Raw genomic sequence first — 20,209 nt, 5'->3', positions numbered from 1 at the left:
CATACTATTTTATATCGTAAGCTCTGTTTATGACAAGCCCATAGCTTTATGTACAGGAAACGGGACCTATATGTACTGTGAAAAATAAGAGTGTGAGAAAAATGCGTGTTGGTTTCTAAGTTAGATGTTTCAGGTAAGCCAAAGTTTCTGACTTGCACAACTTTAACATAAGCTGTCAACCTACTCGCTAACACATGCATGGTTTGTAGGATTGAGGAGTGAAACACAGTTTTTCCGGGCCATTGGATATGAGAGAAACCAAGTTTCTTTTCCCAGCTGTGACCTTTACATCGTTATCCTGCAGTGTTAACAGAGTCTGTTCAAATGTTCATCCTATCAGATGCATGCTTTCATAGTTATCTTTGGTACAGATGTGCTGTTTCTTTACAAATACAGTATATGTCTTTATAATTAGATTTGTTTATTAGTAAACATTTTAAATTCCATTCAATAGCTCTTTACCAATAATCTTCAGTGAAATGAAAATTGACCTTGTTTCCATATAAAAAAATGTGAATATAATACAAGTTTTTAATTTTGTTACATGAATGAGGTAGAATGTCTGTTGTGACTTGTATGGGACTTGATGGACGCAGACTTGTGACCAATTTCAGAGTGGCTCCATCAAATGCAGGTGACAGTGTTACCGCACAATATTGAGATACGTGCACAATGAAGTTTCATGAGCATCTTGACTGGTCTTGTCAATGTCAATGCACAAATCTGTTGAACATGTCCACCTGCTTTTAGTTCCAGAGCCACACATACTTGCACGCAGATGACTAATACAAGTTAACACACAACTCTGTCAACGGGGTAAAAATACACATTTTTATTTATTTCTCAGAGAGTCAGAAAAATTGCACATTTTGTCAGAAGAAATGCAAACCCTGTTTTAATTTTTTTTGACAAGTGATACTTTTTTATGTAATGCACTATTTGAAGCACCGCAGAATTCAAGTAGCAAGTCAATCAAGTCAATAATTTTCTATACAATTACTAGAAGAAGGGAAAAGTTTGTAAAGGCTTTTAATATGCAAATCATTTTCATAAGGCATTATGAATTTCAGAAGTGAGATCAATTGCAGACTTGCTATCAATACTGTCTGCGTGCTTAGTTGTCACGCACATCTGCAGGGTAAGCATTAAGTATTGTACTTTACATACACTGTACTGTAAGAGGCAGGTCAACAGTAATTTCATATTCATATCTGATGCATGTGTTACAGAATAAATTTTCAACTGTTGGTAATACAAAATATATTTGGCAAAGAACAAAATATATTTGGCGAACAGGTATATAAACTGGCATTAACAAAGATGTTTCTGTTCAACGGTCAGCGAAACTACAAATTTCACTTATACAAAACTCATACGGGCACGCATGTAAATTCTATTTACAAATTTAAGCTATGGATCAGATCAGCATTACAACAACAAGATTGCACCAAAGAGAAGAAAATCTTTATACAGAACTTTTCAAAAAGGCAAACAAGCACACCTCAAATGCTACCAATATATAAATGTATTCAAGACATAATTATGTACGAAAACATAGTTCTCAGATTTACCTTACTGCAAAACTCGTATATTTTAAATTTGAGGTACAATTGTTCAATAACTTAATGAAAGACTGTCACAATAATTACATTGAAATCATATCAATGATATTGTCATAATATATGGCAAAATATTTACAAGGCATCCCTCAGCCAGCTTAGACATCAACGTTAAACAGCATGAACAACAAAGAAAACCCCTTCAAATATATGTAAATTTGTTTTGCCATAAGTTTATCAATAAAAAATACCACATTTTTTATCAAGGTGCGCAATGTTATAAAATTGATTGAAAGTGGCAGAATACCATGTCTTTTTATTCTATTTGTCTATCTGTACATTTCAAGTTTTGTACTCCCTTCGTCCATCAATCTTTATGTCTATTTGTCTCTCTCTATTTTTTTGCTTACAGTACTACATATGTGATAACGCCTATTTGTGTATCAATGTATTGCTGTTAACCCATCCCTCCCAATTCCACTTGCTAGCCCCTTGTGACTTTCAGTACATTGTTTGATTCAAGAATGTTGCTGTAATTGTGTGCCAAGAAAATTTCGTAGCCTTCAATTTACTGAATGTCTCAAAGAACAATAGAAGACATTCATCATGACTTCCACAAATCAACATTGTCACACATCCTACTAGTTATCCAACTGTTTTCAGTAAATTTGCTATTTGTTCAGATTGCTTTGTTTCAAACTGAGGTTAATATGATACAATTTTCCAATATTCAAATGATTTGTTGTACACCTGCATCTGTAATTAAGAAATTTTTGAGTCATTTCCCATGATAATGTAAAACGTAATTTGTAGTGGTCTTTTGACACTGACAGTGCTTCTTATCAAAATCTTGTAATCTTAGTTGCTAATTTTTACAGATCATGATTGAACAATAGGAAAAAATCTAAAAAAGACAGCAATTAATGAAAATTTTACAAAGATACTACAAAAGATCCACCAATATTGTTTTACTTTTTGAAGAGCAAAACCACCATTAAATTTCATGTAGTGATTTTCAAAAGGTTTGAACAAAATTGAAAATATACAAGGCAAACATCAAAAAATATTTTCTTACATATAATAATAGTCTTTACTCATTTCATGGCATGCCAATATTTTGAAAACTTTCCATGAAGGTTTTTTCCAAGACCACTCATCTCGAGTGTGTGGTTTGCTGTGATATTCATTGTTTGTGGTGAAATCTAAACTAACAGTGAGCAACCAGAACAGCTGTAATTACCAAATAAATTAGTAACTGAACAAATCTTGTACAGTGCCAGACAAAATGCAGAAAACTCATGATTTGGAAAGGTACTATGCATGTTTTTTGTGATTCCCAAGTAGACATTTTATGGTCTAGATTATGTACATGATAAAGAGTTTTAAATCATTTGTGTAAAAAAAAATGCATAAGCAGATGCTCTTTTTAGCATTCATCATTCCTTCCAGCTAGTCTTTGGTTCATAGTACAAATGCATATCTCCAACTCTAGATTACTGAACTCACAGATGCAAGTTTTAGCTTACTAAGACAGAAGTAACCAAGATATTTACAAAAATTGTAGTGATGTTGAATTTGTCAACTGCCCAAAGGATAACATTTCAAAAACTGCTAAGCAAGTACAGGAAATTGGCCTGGAATGTAGTTTTGCTCAAAATATAAAATGAAAAAAATGAGATTGTCAATATTAACCATTTCACCACCATGGTTTGTCCAAAACCCAATATTATTTACAGTGAATTTTGGGTGAATATATTAAATAATTATCATATGTATAATGTATTTGTACACCAGTCAATGCTTTGACATAACAAATTGATTTTGGCTAAGATATAGTCTCTGAGATGTTAGGATTAAGCAAAAATGTAGGATTAGTGTAAGCATACCTGAATGACTACATTGATGTCTAAAAGTTCAGTTTCGAACTAAGTGTGGATTTATCTAGCTAAGGCTTAAAAGTATTTCATAGTTAATCAGTACATGGGTCATTACTATAAGTTGCTCATCTACATATATCTGTTCTTGCAAGTCAGTCCCAAAAAGCTGACTCATCAACATATATCCCCTTCATTCTGTCTTCAAGGGTTTTCTTTACCATGAATGTCTTAATTCGATAGCAGTTGCCTCAAAAACAGACTGTCTAAATGTTGTCAATTATTCAACACTGTCAATGATGGCCGTACAGATGGGATCTAATCACTCTGAGCCCTACACATAGTCAAGGCTATTTTGTTCACAACGTCCTCTAGCCAAAGGTAAATTAGCGATTTGATTTGTTCAACAGTGATCTTTAAGCCATATTTGTTTGTGTCTACTTGGATTAGGAGGCCCATAGCTGAAGTGGTTTCATTTCAAACCAACAGTGAAGATGGTACAAACACATGACTGACTGCCCATCCTGACTGAGCAGAGAAGGCTCTAATGTTTTTCCTAATTACTCAACCATGTCATCAGACTTTGCCTTGAATTTGTATCATAGAAATAGTGTATAGGCTTGACTGTTTCATTTTATTGATCAATGTTGAAACTGTAATAGAGAAAATGTTGGGAAAGCAGGGCAGAAATCCATGAATAATTGTTCGATCTGTACAGTGTAGTCAGTAATACCACTATATATCAGCAAATATGCCTACTGTATATGCCAAATAATCTTCTGTAAAATTTGTCCCCAAGGGAATATTGTGAATACCTAATGTAGCCCCAATTTATCATTGTATTTTAATGTCATCACATATTGCCTACACTCAATATGAGGTTTGACATTTTTGTACTTTTTTCATAAATAGCAGGATGCTAAAATAGCATTGTAGAAGGTGCATTTGTATTCTGTAGGAAAAGATTAAGTAACTCAAGCAAAACCATCAGTATCTGTTATGTACAGACAGATATAAATATACAAAACAATGTTAAAAAGTGGTAAATCCTGAAGTACAAAATGTAAATGGTTTGACAAAGGTTTTATCAAAATTTTTGAAATGTTGATAACCAAGTTTAGACAATTTCTTCACTATTTTCTGTGCAGTTGTCTATGCTGAGTCTCTGGTTTTCCCAAAGGTCCTCAGTCCTGAGAATGCTGTCTTCTTCTATAGGTTCTAAATCTGAGAAGTTGCTGCTTGTCTTTTGATTGACGAGGCGCCGCCTTCTAAGTCGCGTCTGATCTACTCCTGAATCAGCATCACACTGAGAATCTCCATCTTCCAGTGGATTTGACACATCAGATTCAGATGAAGGGTTACGCTCAAATGAGCTATTGGCGACGCGATTGTTGTTTTGCTCGAATTCATTGTCCCCTGAGTTCTGAGACAAAGTGCGATTTAAGATGACTGTTTCTCTATCAGAGTCAGAAAATCGGCCCTCACCAGAATCATGGCTCATTGACCTCATCTCCATTGCATTTTGATATTGGGATATGTCATTATCATTGGTTTGATTTTGGCTTGCCAGCTGTAATCCAGTCAGTTCCATTTCTTCAGGAGAGTTTTCTCCAGTCCCGTTGGTGTATGAATAATTAAGTATTGGTGGGTCATCTTCACATACACTTTCAAATATCACTGGTTGTCGGTGCAGTGACCTCAGACTCGGTGGTCTGGAACGTCCTCTCTTTGGCTGAATGTCAGACAAGTCCACCGAAGAGCCTTGTGATGAAAATGAATACTGAGTGTATACATTTGAGTCTCGGGTATCTTGGATTTCGTCTTGTAAACCATCAGGCATCATGGGGTTATCATATTCATAGTCATATACATTCCCATCAGTAGCCAAATCCTCAATGTCTGATTCTTGACCATATTCTTCATCAGCCAGTTCTGGTTCTTCCCAGCCACCCATTTCTTCTTGCTCTTCCAAAAATTCTTCATGTAGATCATGTAATGCTGCTGAATCTATGTTGTTGTAGTCTACCTGTACCTCAACATGATCTCGCCAACCTTGTCCATCGCCTTGTTGCACTATTGCATGCTCTTCATATTCAGAAACTCCGCTAGCTTCACTGTCGATGTCATATTCAGCCTCAACTTGTCCTTGCCAGTTATTTTCCTCATACAGTTCAGCGACAGCATATTCATGGACCATGCCTTGCATTCCTTCTTCTTGTCTGCCCTCAGCGTCTTCAATGGCATCATGGTCTGAGGTGTCAAAATCTTGCGTGACAAGGCTACGCTTCCTGCGTCCCTTCTCATCACGGACTGTTACAAAGACTTCATTCAGGTAGTCACCGTCTGTAACATTGCTGTGTTTAGCTTGGTGATGTCCTTCATGGATGAGGAAGCTATCATCAGCTGCACTTGCTTTAATTGGCTCGTTTTGTATCACTACCATCTTGCGTGGAGACGTTGTCACTTGCTTTCTCGTCCTCAGGTATGTTTCCCGCTTTGAACCATCTTGCCGATCATTCCCCCTTTGCTTCCAGATATTAGGAATGAGACGTCTTGGTCCTCGGAGGAAAGAAATCTCCATAACTGGGCGGGCACTGCTGCGTTTGTGATATCTCTTGGCCTTCACAGACGACAGTGCCACCGCAGGGACTACTCTCCCTAGGGCAGTTGCCAAGGTAGCATGACGTTCTCTGTGGAAAGATGCAAAACTTCATTTGTTACAGGTTATGAATATTTCACTTGATGTAAAACATGCAATTTGAATGTTATGTTTTTAAACATATAACTTATTTTACATTTTATGAGAGACAGACCTATTTTGAATGAACAATTTATGATACAATGGATGACATTTACAGTATTTTGATTAAATGTTTGAGAAGAATGACAGGAAAATGTTATGTTATGAACAAATGTAACGGTTCTATGGTTTTCTGACAAAAGAATAAAACAAAATTAGAAGTGACAAGGTGGAAGTTTCTAATATCTTAGATTGGATATTTACCCATTCAATTTTTTAATCAGAAGAGCTATGAGAAGTAAATATAAAGTGAATTTTCCAAAGATTTCTTTTTGTAAACGTCAAGAGATCATCATTCAGAAGTTGATTCTAGAACGCTGTCATAGTTATCATATGGTTCTGTTCAACCGGTGTCAGTCCATTCCGAATACTTGACAGTATTAATGAATATCAGTACCATATAGGCACATCAGTATGCATCCCAATAGTTCAGAACCTCTCTGTAGTTTTGGTACTGCAAACCTTGGGCCTAGGTCGTACTCTGAGTTTTTAGCACCACTGTCAGTGATGTAAAGCTTATCTAATAGGTGGATGTGTGGCATCATTCAGCATCTGTAAACTTGCATTCAGAGCTTCTTCAAAACTGCCGTTCGGGTTCCTTTTATATTTGGAGTACAGGTCACCGGGGATGGCCTGGATCAGATGTGTTCCGATTGTGATGGAATATGCAAATTTGTATTTTTAAGGCAATTTGTGTCATTTTTGTCAAAAATCTTTAAAAATCTTCGTCAAAACTATTAATCAGACAGCTTTGATATTTGCGATAGAGGTCCCTAGGGATAACCTATTTCATATTTGTTCAAATTGCGCAGAAATATGCAAATTTGTATTTTTAAGGCAAAACCACTTGTCTGATAGCTTTGATATTTGGTATACAGATCAATAGGGATGATCAAAACATGATACATTCAAATCATGATGAAATCTGCAATTTTGTATTTTGGGGGCAATTTTTGCCATTTTTGCTCAAAATTTTGTTTCTCAAAAACTACTCGTCTGATAGCTTTGATATTTGGTGTACATGTTGTTAGGGTTGGTCTTAACATTATATGTTCAAATTATGATAAAGTCTTCAGTGGTATATTTTTGCAGCTATTTTTGCCATTTTTGGTCAGGCTGTCCTGAAGTGAGCTATCAAACATTTCCACCTTCGTCAACACGTGTCACAAATAGTTGTTCTTTACATAACACAGCTGAGCTCCTTTGGGAGCTACCGGTAGGTTGCTTGTTTGGTAAAGCCACAATACACCTCGTTTGACTGTGAAAGGACTCCAGTTTAAAACATCACTCATGTCCCCTGAAGTCAGTCACTTACTTTGTCCGAATTCTAGCAATTTGCTAGGAATGTCATCGGTTTTACTTCATTAATATTCATTACAGTATGCCCAATTGTGGTACCAGGCCCTACCTGAATTAGTCAACTTCAGACAGGAGTTATTTAATGCTTCTGAGCTGGAGACACTTTTCAGTCAAAATTAATCAGCAGTTATGGCTTTGACACAACAATGCGAGAGCGATGTCAGAAGCAAGTTGGGGAACAGTAAGAGTCTGGAAAGGTTGGAACCTGTCATCTTGCTTCCTTTGTCATTTGACAAAGGTATGCACATGTTTCTGCTTGAAATACACGTAAGAGTAATATCTATAAAATTCCTGTTTACTTGTCACCAATATTGAGATCTGCGATTATTATGCGGTTGGCTGAAAGCAGTTTGGTGGGCAGTGCAAAGGTACGAAATGTGAATTTTGCTTAATTACTGCACTTAAGATGGGACCGTGTAGAGAATTTGAAGAGGAGCCACAGGGGCACAGCTGAAAGAGATTAACATACATTTTTGCAAGATCATCCTATTCTAGACATAAGATGTCTTCAAATAAGGAAAATGAGAATAATATTATTGATCCTGAAAGCAAAGTTACATGTATGCAAATCACTTTGTATGCATAGCAGCTTGAATCTGAATCCAAACACTGGCAGTGTCTGACAATTCAAATTTAAGATAATTTCTTTAAAGTAAATAGTAAGATAGATGATTCAACAGTTGAATAGTTGACTGGGAAAATTTGTTTTAATATATGCTGATATCCAGCTTGCAAATGCGTGCATACCACCCATAAAGTACTCTTCCATGTCTTGCAACATTACCACTATTGTCTGGTTTGAATTGAGCACATTTAAGGCTGACTCGCAGCGTGTTTGCAAGGTTATATCTGATTGGTCGATTGTCACTATTCACAGCAACTTAGGGAGTTTATTTGTATTATTTCATTATAACGGTACGATTCTGCCAAGCAATTGGATAACAGCTTCGAAATCGCTGCAGGTCGGCCCACATTTAAGGCTTTTATTGGACGCTCAAATATCCTTTTTACTTGGCATTTGTAATTAGGAATTCTTGTGAAAGAACCAAGAATTGGGTGGTGACTTGTACTTTTCAAACACGTACCAAATAATATCTGAAGCACTATACCGAAACTCTAAGAAAGACAGACCTAATTTGCCAGATTTTGAACATCATTTACTTTTTTAACATGGATATTTTCATAGAGAGGTCTTTAACACGTAGCATAGCTTCAATATATTCAAGTATGGCTGCTTTAATATTCATAGTAAAATAAAAGTCACTATGGTAGACATCAGAAGAAAATTTAATCCAAACCTTCAGCTTTTTTGAATACTTAGGGATATTTATAGTTTGCAATGCTATCCCATCAAAATCTTTGCAATCTCTATTTTTGCACAATCACCAATCATATTAGTAACAGTATTGCCAGAACTCATAATGACTGTTCTGATATTTTTTCATGGAAACATTTGCACACTTAGCCTGTTAAGTTGTTCTCAAAATTCTTGATGGTTATGCTGTGAATGAAAAGTATATAGATATATTATCAACCATGTTATCCAAAGTTTTCCCATTCACAGGCTTACCACACCACACAATAAAATGGATGTTTAATTGTCCTTGTTATGATATTTATTAGACTAGTGAAAAGTTTGTGGGTTTAGGGACGAACAAACAAAAATTAACACTCGCCCAGGACAAAGAATTCTACCCTTATTTGTCTTTTATAAATTATGCTGATTAGTAATGAACACACAACAAATAACAGAAATGATGCAAAACTTTAAAATGTGCAAACTTATGGCATATGGCAGAAATAAATAACAAGGTCGCTAGAAGGGTAATTAAGAGGAGACTGCAGTGATAACTACAAAAAAGCAAAAGTTTGTGACTCCTTGGTAAAACTCTTAACTTCTTAGATAGCAATACAGTCGGTTACCTTTTATCAATCAATAGCCTTACGGGGAAGACTATAAAAAGACAAATGCAAGAATTCAACAAATTAGATAAAAAGCACAATACACCACACTTGTATTTTTTATTCGAAGAAGATAAATTTTTATAATAACAAAGGAAACTTCCAAAAGAATGCAGATAGAAAATTGACAACAAATTTGAGTCGTCAGGGAAACGTTAGGTTTTGTTCCTGAGTTCTTGGAATTGGAATGGACTGTTATGGGCAACCCATCCTCTACGCTTTCCTACCATAATATGGCTCAGATTTCCAGGAATCCCAACAGCAGTTACTTATAAGCCAAGAGTTACTTATAAGCCTCTTCAAAATTGAGGATTCCCAATATATATGACTTAGTGTATAAGCCAGGCACCAATGCGCAGACATTAAGCTTGAGCGTATGCATGTATCAGCTTGCATTAACAACAAAGTAAACACAACACGTACGCAAGTTGTGCAAGCTGATTCATGTTCAGGGCCTAGTAACCTCCAAGAACTACATTAACATTGTTCATATACAAACTAGACCAGATGCCCAAGAAAGCACGTGGACAGAAACATGGCAACTCTGTTTTTGAATCCTAAGGAGAGGACGTCAGCACTGAGTAAGCAAGACAGGAAAGTGGTCAAGTTCAAAAGACCAATTTTCCAAGTATGAGCGTGGTTGAACCAAGTGACACATGCTGTATATCACAGTTACATGCTTCTTTACCTACAACTTGGAGGTACATAGGTAGAGAACAGTTTGTACACACAACCATGTGTTTGCCTGGAACTCATGGTGACATTTGATTAGGCAACATGTAAATGTACACTCTTTAATAATATGTTACTGAATGGGTGCATGTCTGGCTACTCAACTGTACCATACAGTTTAGAGAAAATAAGTATTTTCAGGCTGGCAGTTAAACATTTGTATCTACCCTGCTTTGGAAAACATCCAATCGTCAACAATGCAATATCAAAGTTGCAAGGTAAGGTGTCTGCAAAATACTATATCTCAGGGAATCCTTGAAACTAGGAACTTGATAATCAACCAGATATGGCTGTCAGTCCAGGATGTTATCTGCTCTTGCCTCCAGACAAAATTATCCCATTCCAAGAACTCTGGACTTAAACCACAATTACCCATTTTCATTTCTATGCTACTCTTCTGTTGCAGATATTCAAAAGATTTAAAAAATTACCAAATGTAGCAAGTGGTAAAGGGTTATCATTTCAAGTCAGTAAGGGAGTTCACCTATGGATACTCACTCAAAGTTTAGTAAAAAAATCAAATTTTTCAGAACATTGTTTTACTCGATGTACATATATTTCATATCTTGTACATCGGCTTTTAACTTGTCTTGTGATTAAAATGATTCTAGATCAATTAAGCATAGGCTATTGTGTGTCACTTCAGCCTTCTGTATTAGAACAGACTATATATTACTATTGATTATTTTAGAAAAAAGTATAGAAAGACTTTCATATTTACACGAATAGGGAAGTTCATCAATCCGCAGTGTTTCAGTCTGCAGATTATCATGTTCAATGTCTCCCACCGAAGAAAAATAATCAAATGAAAATTCAAAGAACAATACCTGATCCCCCTTATTCCCGTCTTCACTTTTAAACTTTCAGCTCAAAATTTACTTTCAGCACAGTGTTTTTAATTGACATATCACCTTTCGAGAGCCATTTGTGACAGGAGTTGAATTTTGATGGATGCATATCCACCATGAATGTTTCAAGTAGGTCTAACTATGCATTTTGAAGAATGTAATCTGAAATTTGTGTCATTTTCAGTGTCAACTATCGATCGTCTGAAACATGGACTTCATTACAAGAGTGATATTGTGACAAAAGGATGAATGATTAGTTTCTGAAGACACAACTGGTCACCAGCTGCAGCTACAATCTTTCAATTTCAGAGCAAGGTGAGTAATTATTCAAGACAAGACGTAATTTGTGCTGAAGGTTTTTTCCAGCATCCCCTCTTTAATGAATAAATTTCAAATCAACACCTGTTACCCAGATGAAATTCTGTGATTTCTCAGATTCGCCTCTAGATAACGATGTCCTTGCATTTCTAATGTGATAGAAAATAAAGCTATTTCCCTCCCACTAAAAAATACTGAATCACTGACATCCTTTTGTTCCCTGAAGTACAAAGCTAATTGATTCATTCTGTGATACATTGCTAACATTCCCTGGGATTTTGCCAACAAGTCACTTTCATCATTTCAGAAAAGCATACCCGAATGTTGAATTTTTATTATCCAGAACAGATATCCCCTGAGATGCACTCATTCTTGATTTATCTTTACTTCTTTTATTTCCTTTTAGCATCAGTGTCCTGATATCTTCCATTGCCGTGACAAATCAGAGCGTCACTCATTTGATAATGCTTACATGTTTTCCGGTGAATTTTACAGGATGCAGAAGTGAAACCACTTACAAAGTTGGCTAATGGTCATAATTGTTGAGTGTTCTGAAAAATTTGATTTTCATCTTGTCTTAAAAGATTTGTAAAGACATACAAATTCTATTATCATATACCCGTGTCCATATCGCTCAATCCTGGTGGCGTTTAGCTTAAAATATCGGCCATGATATTTCATGATAAACGGCAAGATATGCATCACAAACATCATCAGTTTTGGCGTGTTTCGGAACTACGTTTGCAATTTTAGAGTAAACAAAATAGACAAATACAATGGCTGCCTCTCTCGGCCTACAATGCTATGTTGCTGACATAAAAAATTGAAAGATATTTCGGATAGCTGAATACGGGAATAACTATTTGAGTCCGATAACTTTTCTTATAGTGTTCATTGAGATAAAGAGGATTTGTATGGTGTTGACTTCTGCAAAATCAAGGTCATATAATTTATGAATGAAACCTGTTTACATGAATATGTCAATATTTATACGCAAGGCAGAATAAAAGGAAAATCCTAAAATTTACAGTTTTCCCTACATTTGTTATATTCCAGACATAGGTATATGATAAATTGATTATTTAAGCAATAAAGCACACCCAGCGATGGTATACCACGAGATTTTGACCAGTTCACGACATACATATGCACGAGCGATAGTGAGTGCATATATGAAGTGAAATGGTCAAAATCGAGTGGTATAACGTCGCTGGGTGTGATTTATTACTATTATATCATAATGGTATATTGAAATTCTGGTGTGGAACGTCATAAAAAGGACTCTTCCTCAAGCTGAGAGCTAGTGCCCATGCCAGCCGTGGTATATCGCCAATATACCACGGCTCTTTTCGCGTCTCGACCAATCAGATCGCTGAATTTGCACCATCAATATACTGGTATGATATAATTCCCAATATCACCATCTCCTTGCATCGTACCAGCATTTGTGTCAATCAGCTTTGTCTCATACCTGATGCGGCACAAATGACACCCATGCTAATACAACACATGCAGGAACAGATGATATTGGGTCATAACCCCCAAGCGATTTATGTAAGGAACATGTGCAGATGATTATCAGGAAGGTTACAGAAATTTAATCCAGAAGACAAGAGAAAAGTATTTAAAATCAGGAGGAAAAACTCTATAATGTGATTTTGCTTACTGATTCTACATGTATCTATCATTCATGAATATTGTTCAGGAATGGGTAACATTAACAAAGCTGGTTAGACCATTATTCCTGTGTAGCTGGTATTGTGAATAAAAACAAAACAAAACACAAATACACAATGTTATGTTACCATCTCAGATGTAATTGCTGCAAAAGGATGAAGAGTGCGTACTTAAAAAACCAAGGTAACATGCAAATAGTCATTCTAATGACAAAAGCAGCAGTGAATGTAGTTTGATCATAAAGAAATGAAGCAACTTAAGCTAATTTCTACTAGCTGTATTGGCTAACAGAAAGCAAAGCCTAGGAATGAAACTAATTGCGTCGAAACAATTATATCTACATTTTGCTTAATTTGAGTGGTTTGCACAACATTTGACAACTCACTGGTTTCAATGATACTCCAAAACTTGTAATCTCATTGAGGTAGAAATGATATATATCTGGGATTCACTTGCCTAAGAATGACACATTTCCTACGGTCAAGGATTCATTGCACAATATAATTGCATGAAAGACTTTATTTCCAGGAAAAGATGGAAGATTTATACAATATCGTTGCACTAGGCTTCCATAAGTTCATGATTTTTAAGTCAACTCCAATGAAGCCAAGCTACAGCTTCTAGGTTTTTGTGAGTAAACATTGACTGTTTCTATCTTTGACGAAAGTCTGAATCAGCATGGCGAACAATATTTAATCTTCTGCAGAAATTCAGCTTGCAACAAGACAGACAGTTTGGGCAAACTACAGAAAGCAATGGTAGTGAAGGGATGACTATATTACTTTACACGAAGTTCCGAATTCTCACGAAACTTTCCAGTATCTCACGTTAATTCTTATATTCTGTAAGAAGTTTAGATCATAAAATATTTCTGTGTTTACATATTTTTCCTGGTCAGTGATTGTGCACCATACGTGTGTTGTACTCTTAATAACTATTGGTTGCAATTTGTATTTTTCAACGTTTTGATTTCCCTACAATTGCTTTGAACAAAACAATGTTGATTGTGCCCAGATCTGTGGAACATAAGTGGACATAAAAAATGGCTATCACTGCTGAGGTTTAGTGAAGCCTAAGACTAAGACTTCTAATTGGCTAATTCACTGCCGACTTTGTCAGTTCAGTTAGTCCATTTCATGAGTTAGTCCATACATTACTTGTAAAAAGTGCTTCACAAACCTGTTAGTCCACGAAAATCTCAAGTGCTGTGTCTCTTAACCATGTCATACATAAATATAAAAGTGAAAATTCATTTAAACTTAAGTTTCTATATCTAGATGGAGTCTATCAGCATTTCCAAATCGTTTTGTTAGTCTCATATGATCAAGTTACGAATTTTAAAGATAAATTTAAAGCTGACTCCATCCAACTAACTTCAATTATTATTCACTTACAAGTATCGTGGTCCAGATTCTCTCTTCCCATCATTGTTTTCACCATCCATCTCTTCATCCCATTCATCATCATAATATTCGCCATCTCGTGCCACTCCAACAGCGTGCCCATTTTCCTGGATCTCAATCTCATGCAGAGCAATTTCGTTCACTCTGCTTGGGTCATAGTTGAGACTGTTGCCATTGTGCAGCTGGTGGGAGTCACCGTTTAGGTGTGGGCTGGGCGAGCTGCTGTCCACGAAGGACTGTGTTGACCCGGCATTGTAACGTACGTGTTTGCCTGGTGATTTGGGAGAGAGGGATTTATCTTTAACACCATATCAGCTGATAAAGTGGGCACATGCTCTTTCATGGTAATAAATGGTTACAAAGCTAATTTTCAAGAGAAGAGAGTAACTAAATACAAGAAGCTGGAAACTAACGTTAAAAGTGGCATCGTCTTTTCGACACACCTTTTAAACATTTTATTTTAACACTAGTTGTCTGTTTTTGGCTTAGCATTTATGCATACAGATCTCACAAAATCTATAAACGACACAATGAATATTTCAAAGAAGTTTGCACGCGGTATTGCAAGTTTCGAAGATCAAACATTCATCAATGGCACTCTATTATTCTCAGCTTAGGAGTATAGCAGTGTTCTGAACACTTCAAAATGCCGAGAGCATATATGAAGTTTGCACACGCCTTGATTCTTGTGGTCTGCCAAGCACAGTACTGTCAATCAGTTGGACAAAGCACAATTGGTTTTTTACAGTTTGTCAAAATCTGAAATCATGGGACATCAAATTCTGGGGGGTCAAGTCCAGTAATAATCCTTAAATCACAATTTTGCATGATCCACCCATAACTCTAAAGTCAAATGTGCACTATTGACATCAAAATAGTGTGTATAAATGTTACGAATAGGCAATGCCATTTCTACAAAGTGTAGCACTACTTGATTTCTACGAGGTGAGTCACTCAGTTGACATTTGGTTAAAATTAGCTTCTTGGAATAATCAACAGGTTATAGTGGCTCAGAAAAAGTTATTAAAAATGTCTTACCAAGACTCTTTCTTAGAGACTCTTCTCTCCTAACTTGTAAATATTTGTTGATTTTCTTGCGGAGAAAGACAATGAATAAACCCAGAAGGAGAAAGACAATAATTGCAATGATACCAATCCAGAACGGGTCATCCATCAACCGCTGTAACAGTGTTTTTTCTGTTTCACCTTGCTTCAGTGTACAGAAAGGCCCTAATAGTGTGTAATAGACAGAGATAAAAAGTAACTCTTTTATTTGAACATTTACCTAAATAAATAAATTGCAAAATATTAGGTTGGTTTAAACTATTATGAAGTTTCATATCATTTTATATGTACTACTAGGAAAGATTTAGCCTTTTAATCAACAATTTCTGATATGAATCCATGGTACCCAGTCAGCGAGCAGAAACATGGCAAATAAATCTGCTCGGCTTAATCTCCCTCCCTAAAAGAGTAGTTCAATGACCTAGCTAAGTTGTTACAATTTTTCTGACCGTGACCTCTCCACACACTGTGGAGTTCACGAAACACTGGCACATTCATACTATCATACATTGCTATCAAACTATATCAAAGCGACGAAGAAATCGCTAAACGTTGCTTCAGTCATCTCGGATAATTTTGTCCATCAGCAGAACTATCCATCCAGGGTAGAAAACTTAGTAAATCCTCGATCGTTCGGCAGCTGGCCACGTAGCAAAGACATAATCAAACGGAAACTTTCTTTTAATTAATTGTATCTGTATAAAACTGAGTAAATATTTTCAAGACACTGACAAATTCTGAAGACGTTACCTCGATATCCAGCGTCACAGGAGCAGTAATACTGATTCTCTTTGTATCTGCAGTTGCCATGATCACTGCAGTAAACAGTTCCACATGTATTATTACCTGGGAAATAGGCAATAAGGTATACATGCATGACATCTTGTCTCTACTTTCCTAAAGATTTATCATTCTGAGTATCACAGCAAGTTGCAGGCGTCCATTGTGATGGATATTATAGTGGCGGATAGAAAGTAAAGTCACTGCGGCCCTAAATATTTAACTATTACAGAGTTCCCTATGATTTATCAATATAATCAAGTCGTGGGATGTGGAAGTGTATCAGTGTAGTATATCTCATATCATATATCCATTTACCAATATACCCCGCAAAACATCCTATTTTCATGATATAAATAGCGTGTTTTCGAAATTTAAATGTTCCACATAAGCACAGTGCGTGTTTCATACTTTTCTCATTATTTCCTACGAGTATGAGCGATTAAGACTCCTCAACCTCATTGGGCATCTGCTAAACCATGATCATAACCTCCATAAAGCTGGCCACTTATGACCCAATCAAGCAATTAGCTTGTGTTCTTTCAAATTTTCTTTACTCGCCTGCGAATATAATGAGAAATGTATGTAACATACAGAAAGAAACGTTTGGAAAACAGGTGAAGCTTTTACAATGGTAAAATCAGTTATATGAGTTCAGATTGACAGAATGGACAAAAATCTTATCTACAGCTTTCTTCATGTCATGTCCCCTTCCTGTAATTCATCCTTGAATTTTTGCAACTACGTAATCACAGTCCCTCTATCCAATGTTCAAGCAGTTACTGTGATAAATAACTTAGCAAATGTGACTTACCATTTATGCTGTAATATGTGGCATTAAACCCTTGGATCTGAGCCAAATTTGTTTGGGACAGAAACTGGATTTCAAGCGTGTTCAAGGTTGACCGGAACACGAGATTCTTTGTGTTGTTACATGTATCGCCACAGATAGGAGTCTTGACTTCCTCCTTCTCTCCGTACAAAAGGTAGTTGTAGGTTTTCAGTTCACTGGAAGTACAATTATAAGGACGTCTGCTCAAACAGCCGGAGAAGGTTATGACAACATGGCCGTTCGGTGGTGCTCGAATTAGCAAGGTTAGGTTGGTATTGTCAGGATAAGGAAGGGGATAATTTAAGCTGGACACAGAGTTGGTGCTGAACTTGCTCTCCAAAGTGATAATTGTAGTCACCTCTTTCACTGAAAAAAGAGAAAATAGCAGAGTTAGTGAAAATCTATTTTACAATCTATTATAGATATTAAAACACGATGAAATCATTTTGAATTCACAGAATTAGCAGCATTAAATTTGTTTGTTTTCTTGTTTTGTTTTTTGATTTGGTTAAAGTTATCACTCTGTTTTCCTTAAGATTCGATCATTTTCATGCAAAATAGTTTTACTTTTTTTAATATTCATGTTTGGCCTTTTTCAAATCGGTTCTTTTCTTTCATATCTCCCAATTATGTGATGTCAGACAGTAAAAAGTCTTGAGAGTGACATGACGGGGAATGTAAAGAATTCCATAATCTGTGTGCTAATAGATTTACATGCAGTACCATGCTATTCATGTATACACCCTCCGATTGAGTTTACCAGAGTTAGTGTGTTGCAGAATGTATGAGAATTTCCTAAAACCCAGTAATTACAAACTGCTTGGATGCACGTACAGCAAAATGGACTGAACTGTACATCAAACAGATTATAAGAGATCTAGCTTGTCCCCACAATCCCGTCTTAGGTGTAAACATGATAATTAACACCATTTTTGAAGATTTCAACCATAATATTTTAAACTCCAAGCTGCATAGTGGCTGTGTGCTCGCATGAGTGATTGGCGAGTTCCCTTTGAGGCGAATGCCTTAATACTATCTCATCATTTTCGAATACTGATGGACACATTATTATGTGCTAAATTACAGGATTAAGTAACTATCGAAGACTCTCTATAAGAAGATTAAACGAATTCATAATTACAGGAAATGGCTCATCTTACCAGCAGTGAATGAGGCTGAAAATCCTTTTGATACATTCTTTTCATTGCTATGAAATTCAATGATTAATACTGATTCATAAGACACAAATTTCATCGTGGATATTTGTGCAGTTCTGTCTCCGCAATAGCGGGTAGTCCGTTTCTCCTCTGAGCTGTCCAATATGAGCTGAGTGTAATCCTCTTCACAGTCTGAAGAGTACTGTAACTGAAAGGTTTCAAATTCCAGGAATACCCGATAACCAGGTACAACTCTGATGGTAGTTCTGCAGGAGAGACTGTTCAAATAGTGCTCTGGGAAGTTGAAACTTGTGATAAGACCTGCCTTCCCGCCTACAACGTCATTGGCACATGACTGTATGTTGACTGCCTCATAGCTTGCCAGGTAGCCAACATCGGTGATTGCATGATCAGAGTGGAATGTGATGGTTGTCTGGTTTGTGAGGGACCAGAATGTCAATTGTTCAAGTTGCGTTGAGAGGTTTCCACAGAGTACCTCGTACTGTATACTATCGTTCAAGCTTAGATGATCATACAGGCACTCTTTGTGGTACTCTAAATGAAAGGCTAAAAATTCAACTTTAATCCTATATCCTGAAGGCACTTCTATAACGGTCACATTGTCTAAATTGTTTTCATAATTGTTCGGAAAGTTAGGACTTGAAACATTGCCACTAAAGCTTCTTAGCATCAAGGGTATATGTTGGTGTTGAATTGGTGATGCTGCAAGTAAACAGGACACATTAAGGAACAATCATACTGTTCACACAAGAGCTACCATTCAGTAACAAATGGCAGCAAAGTATCTTGATTTTGGATCTTGCGTTTAATACACGAGCAAACATATTAAACTCCTGTGAATAGCATATATGCCAGTATATAGTATTGTCATAACACCGGTATTTCTTTATGTATCATGCCAATTTCAGAAATTAATGCAAATATATGCGTACCTTGAGTAAAGAATGTTATCCACGTTTAAGTACGAATATCTTCAGTTATAAATGACACGAAGCTATGCAATACATGGACGTTCAAGTAAAGAATCAATTAACACTTACAATTTGATCTCTTTTGACAAATGAAATATGCTTTCACATTGCATAGTTCGTCCATCCAGTACATCTTATCAGCTAGTTTAGTAGCACCATCTGAGGTGGGAAATACCTGGGCCATGGCCAGGCAATCTTTGTTATTCACATTGCTAGGCTGCTGAGCTGTTCTGTCATCCTGCCAACCACCAAACCATGCTATAGATAACCAATGACAATGGATGAATTCAGATAATTGTATGAGACACAGCTGTAATTTACAGAGCATAACTCAGAATTGACAGGTTGTTGCCTGAAATAGATTCAATCAGAAAAGCCATCGGAACTCTGCTGTCACTATGTCAATATCAGTACTTAAGGTGGTATGACAGGTTTATTTATGTAGTGTAGAGTGGAAGGGAAATGAATAGACATGAATATTACTCAAATACTTCAGGTTGTCTCTGCACTGAAACTTATGTGGTAGAGGGGCAGTGTCCCTTGCGTGATTTAAACCTGCATCATCTTAAACAATTCAGATGCTACTGAAGTATTGTTGTTGACGTGCATAGTCCCCTTCTATTTCCTTTCCTAAACAAAAGGTGTATAACTGTTGATTCACTCTTACAATGGGGAAGGGTAAGTAAAGGACATATATATATAAATATATATTTATATATATATATATATATATATATATATATATATATATATATATATATATATATATATATATATATATATATCAACATCAACTTCATATGATCCATCAGCTCATTCGGAAGAGCACTTTACCTGCATTTCAAATATAT

General features: G+C 36.1%; 1 protein-coding gene across 1 annotated transcript in view; it reads right to left on the bottom strand.

The window, feature by feature from the left end:
* Nucleotides 1–815: 815 nt before the first annotated feature.
* Nucleotides 816–20,209, bottom strand: part of LOC139147509 (cubilin-like) — an 85,736-nt gene continuing 66,342 nt past the window's right edge. The window contains exons 11-17 of the mRNA XM_070718626.1: nucleotides 19,428–19,616; nucleotides 18,370–19,089; nucleotides 17,192–17,575; nucleotides 16,348–16,443; nucleotides 15,571–15,762; nucleotides 14,524–14,803; nucleotides 816–6,123 (exon numbers count right to left, since the gene is read on the bottom strand). Coding sequence (XP_070574727.1) covers nucleotides 4,551–6,123; nucleotides 14,524–14,803; nucleotides 15,571–15,762; nucleotides 16,348–16,443; nucleotides 17,192–17,575; nucleotides 18,370–19,089; nucleotides 19,428–19,616 — 3,434 coding nt within the window. The 3' untranslated portion in view covers nucleotides 816–4,550. The remainder of the gene's footprint in view (nucleotides 6,124–14,523; nucleotides 14,804–15,570; nucleotides 15,763–16,347; nucleotides 16,444–17,191; nucleotides 17,576–18,369; nucleotides 19,090–19,427; nucleotides 19,617–20,209) is intronic.

The sequence above is a fragment of the Ptychodera flava genome, chromosome 13 (assembly GCF_041260155.1).
Source record: "Ptychodera flava strain L36383 chromosome 13, AS_Pfla_20210202, whole genome shotgun sequence".
In the NCBI taxonomy this organism is placed as follows: domain Eukaryota; kingdom Metazoa; phylum Hemichordata; class Enteropneusta; family Ptychoderidae; genus Ptychodera; species Ptychodera flava.
This window is presented reverse-complemented; position numbering and strand designations above follow the sequence as displayed.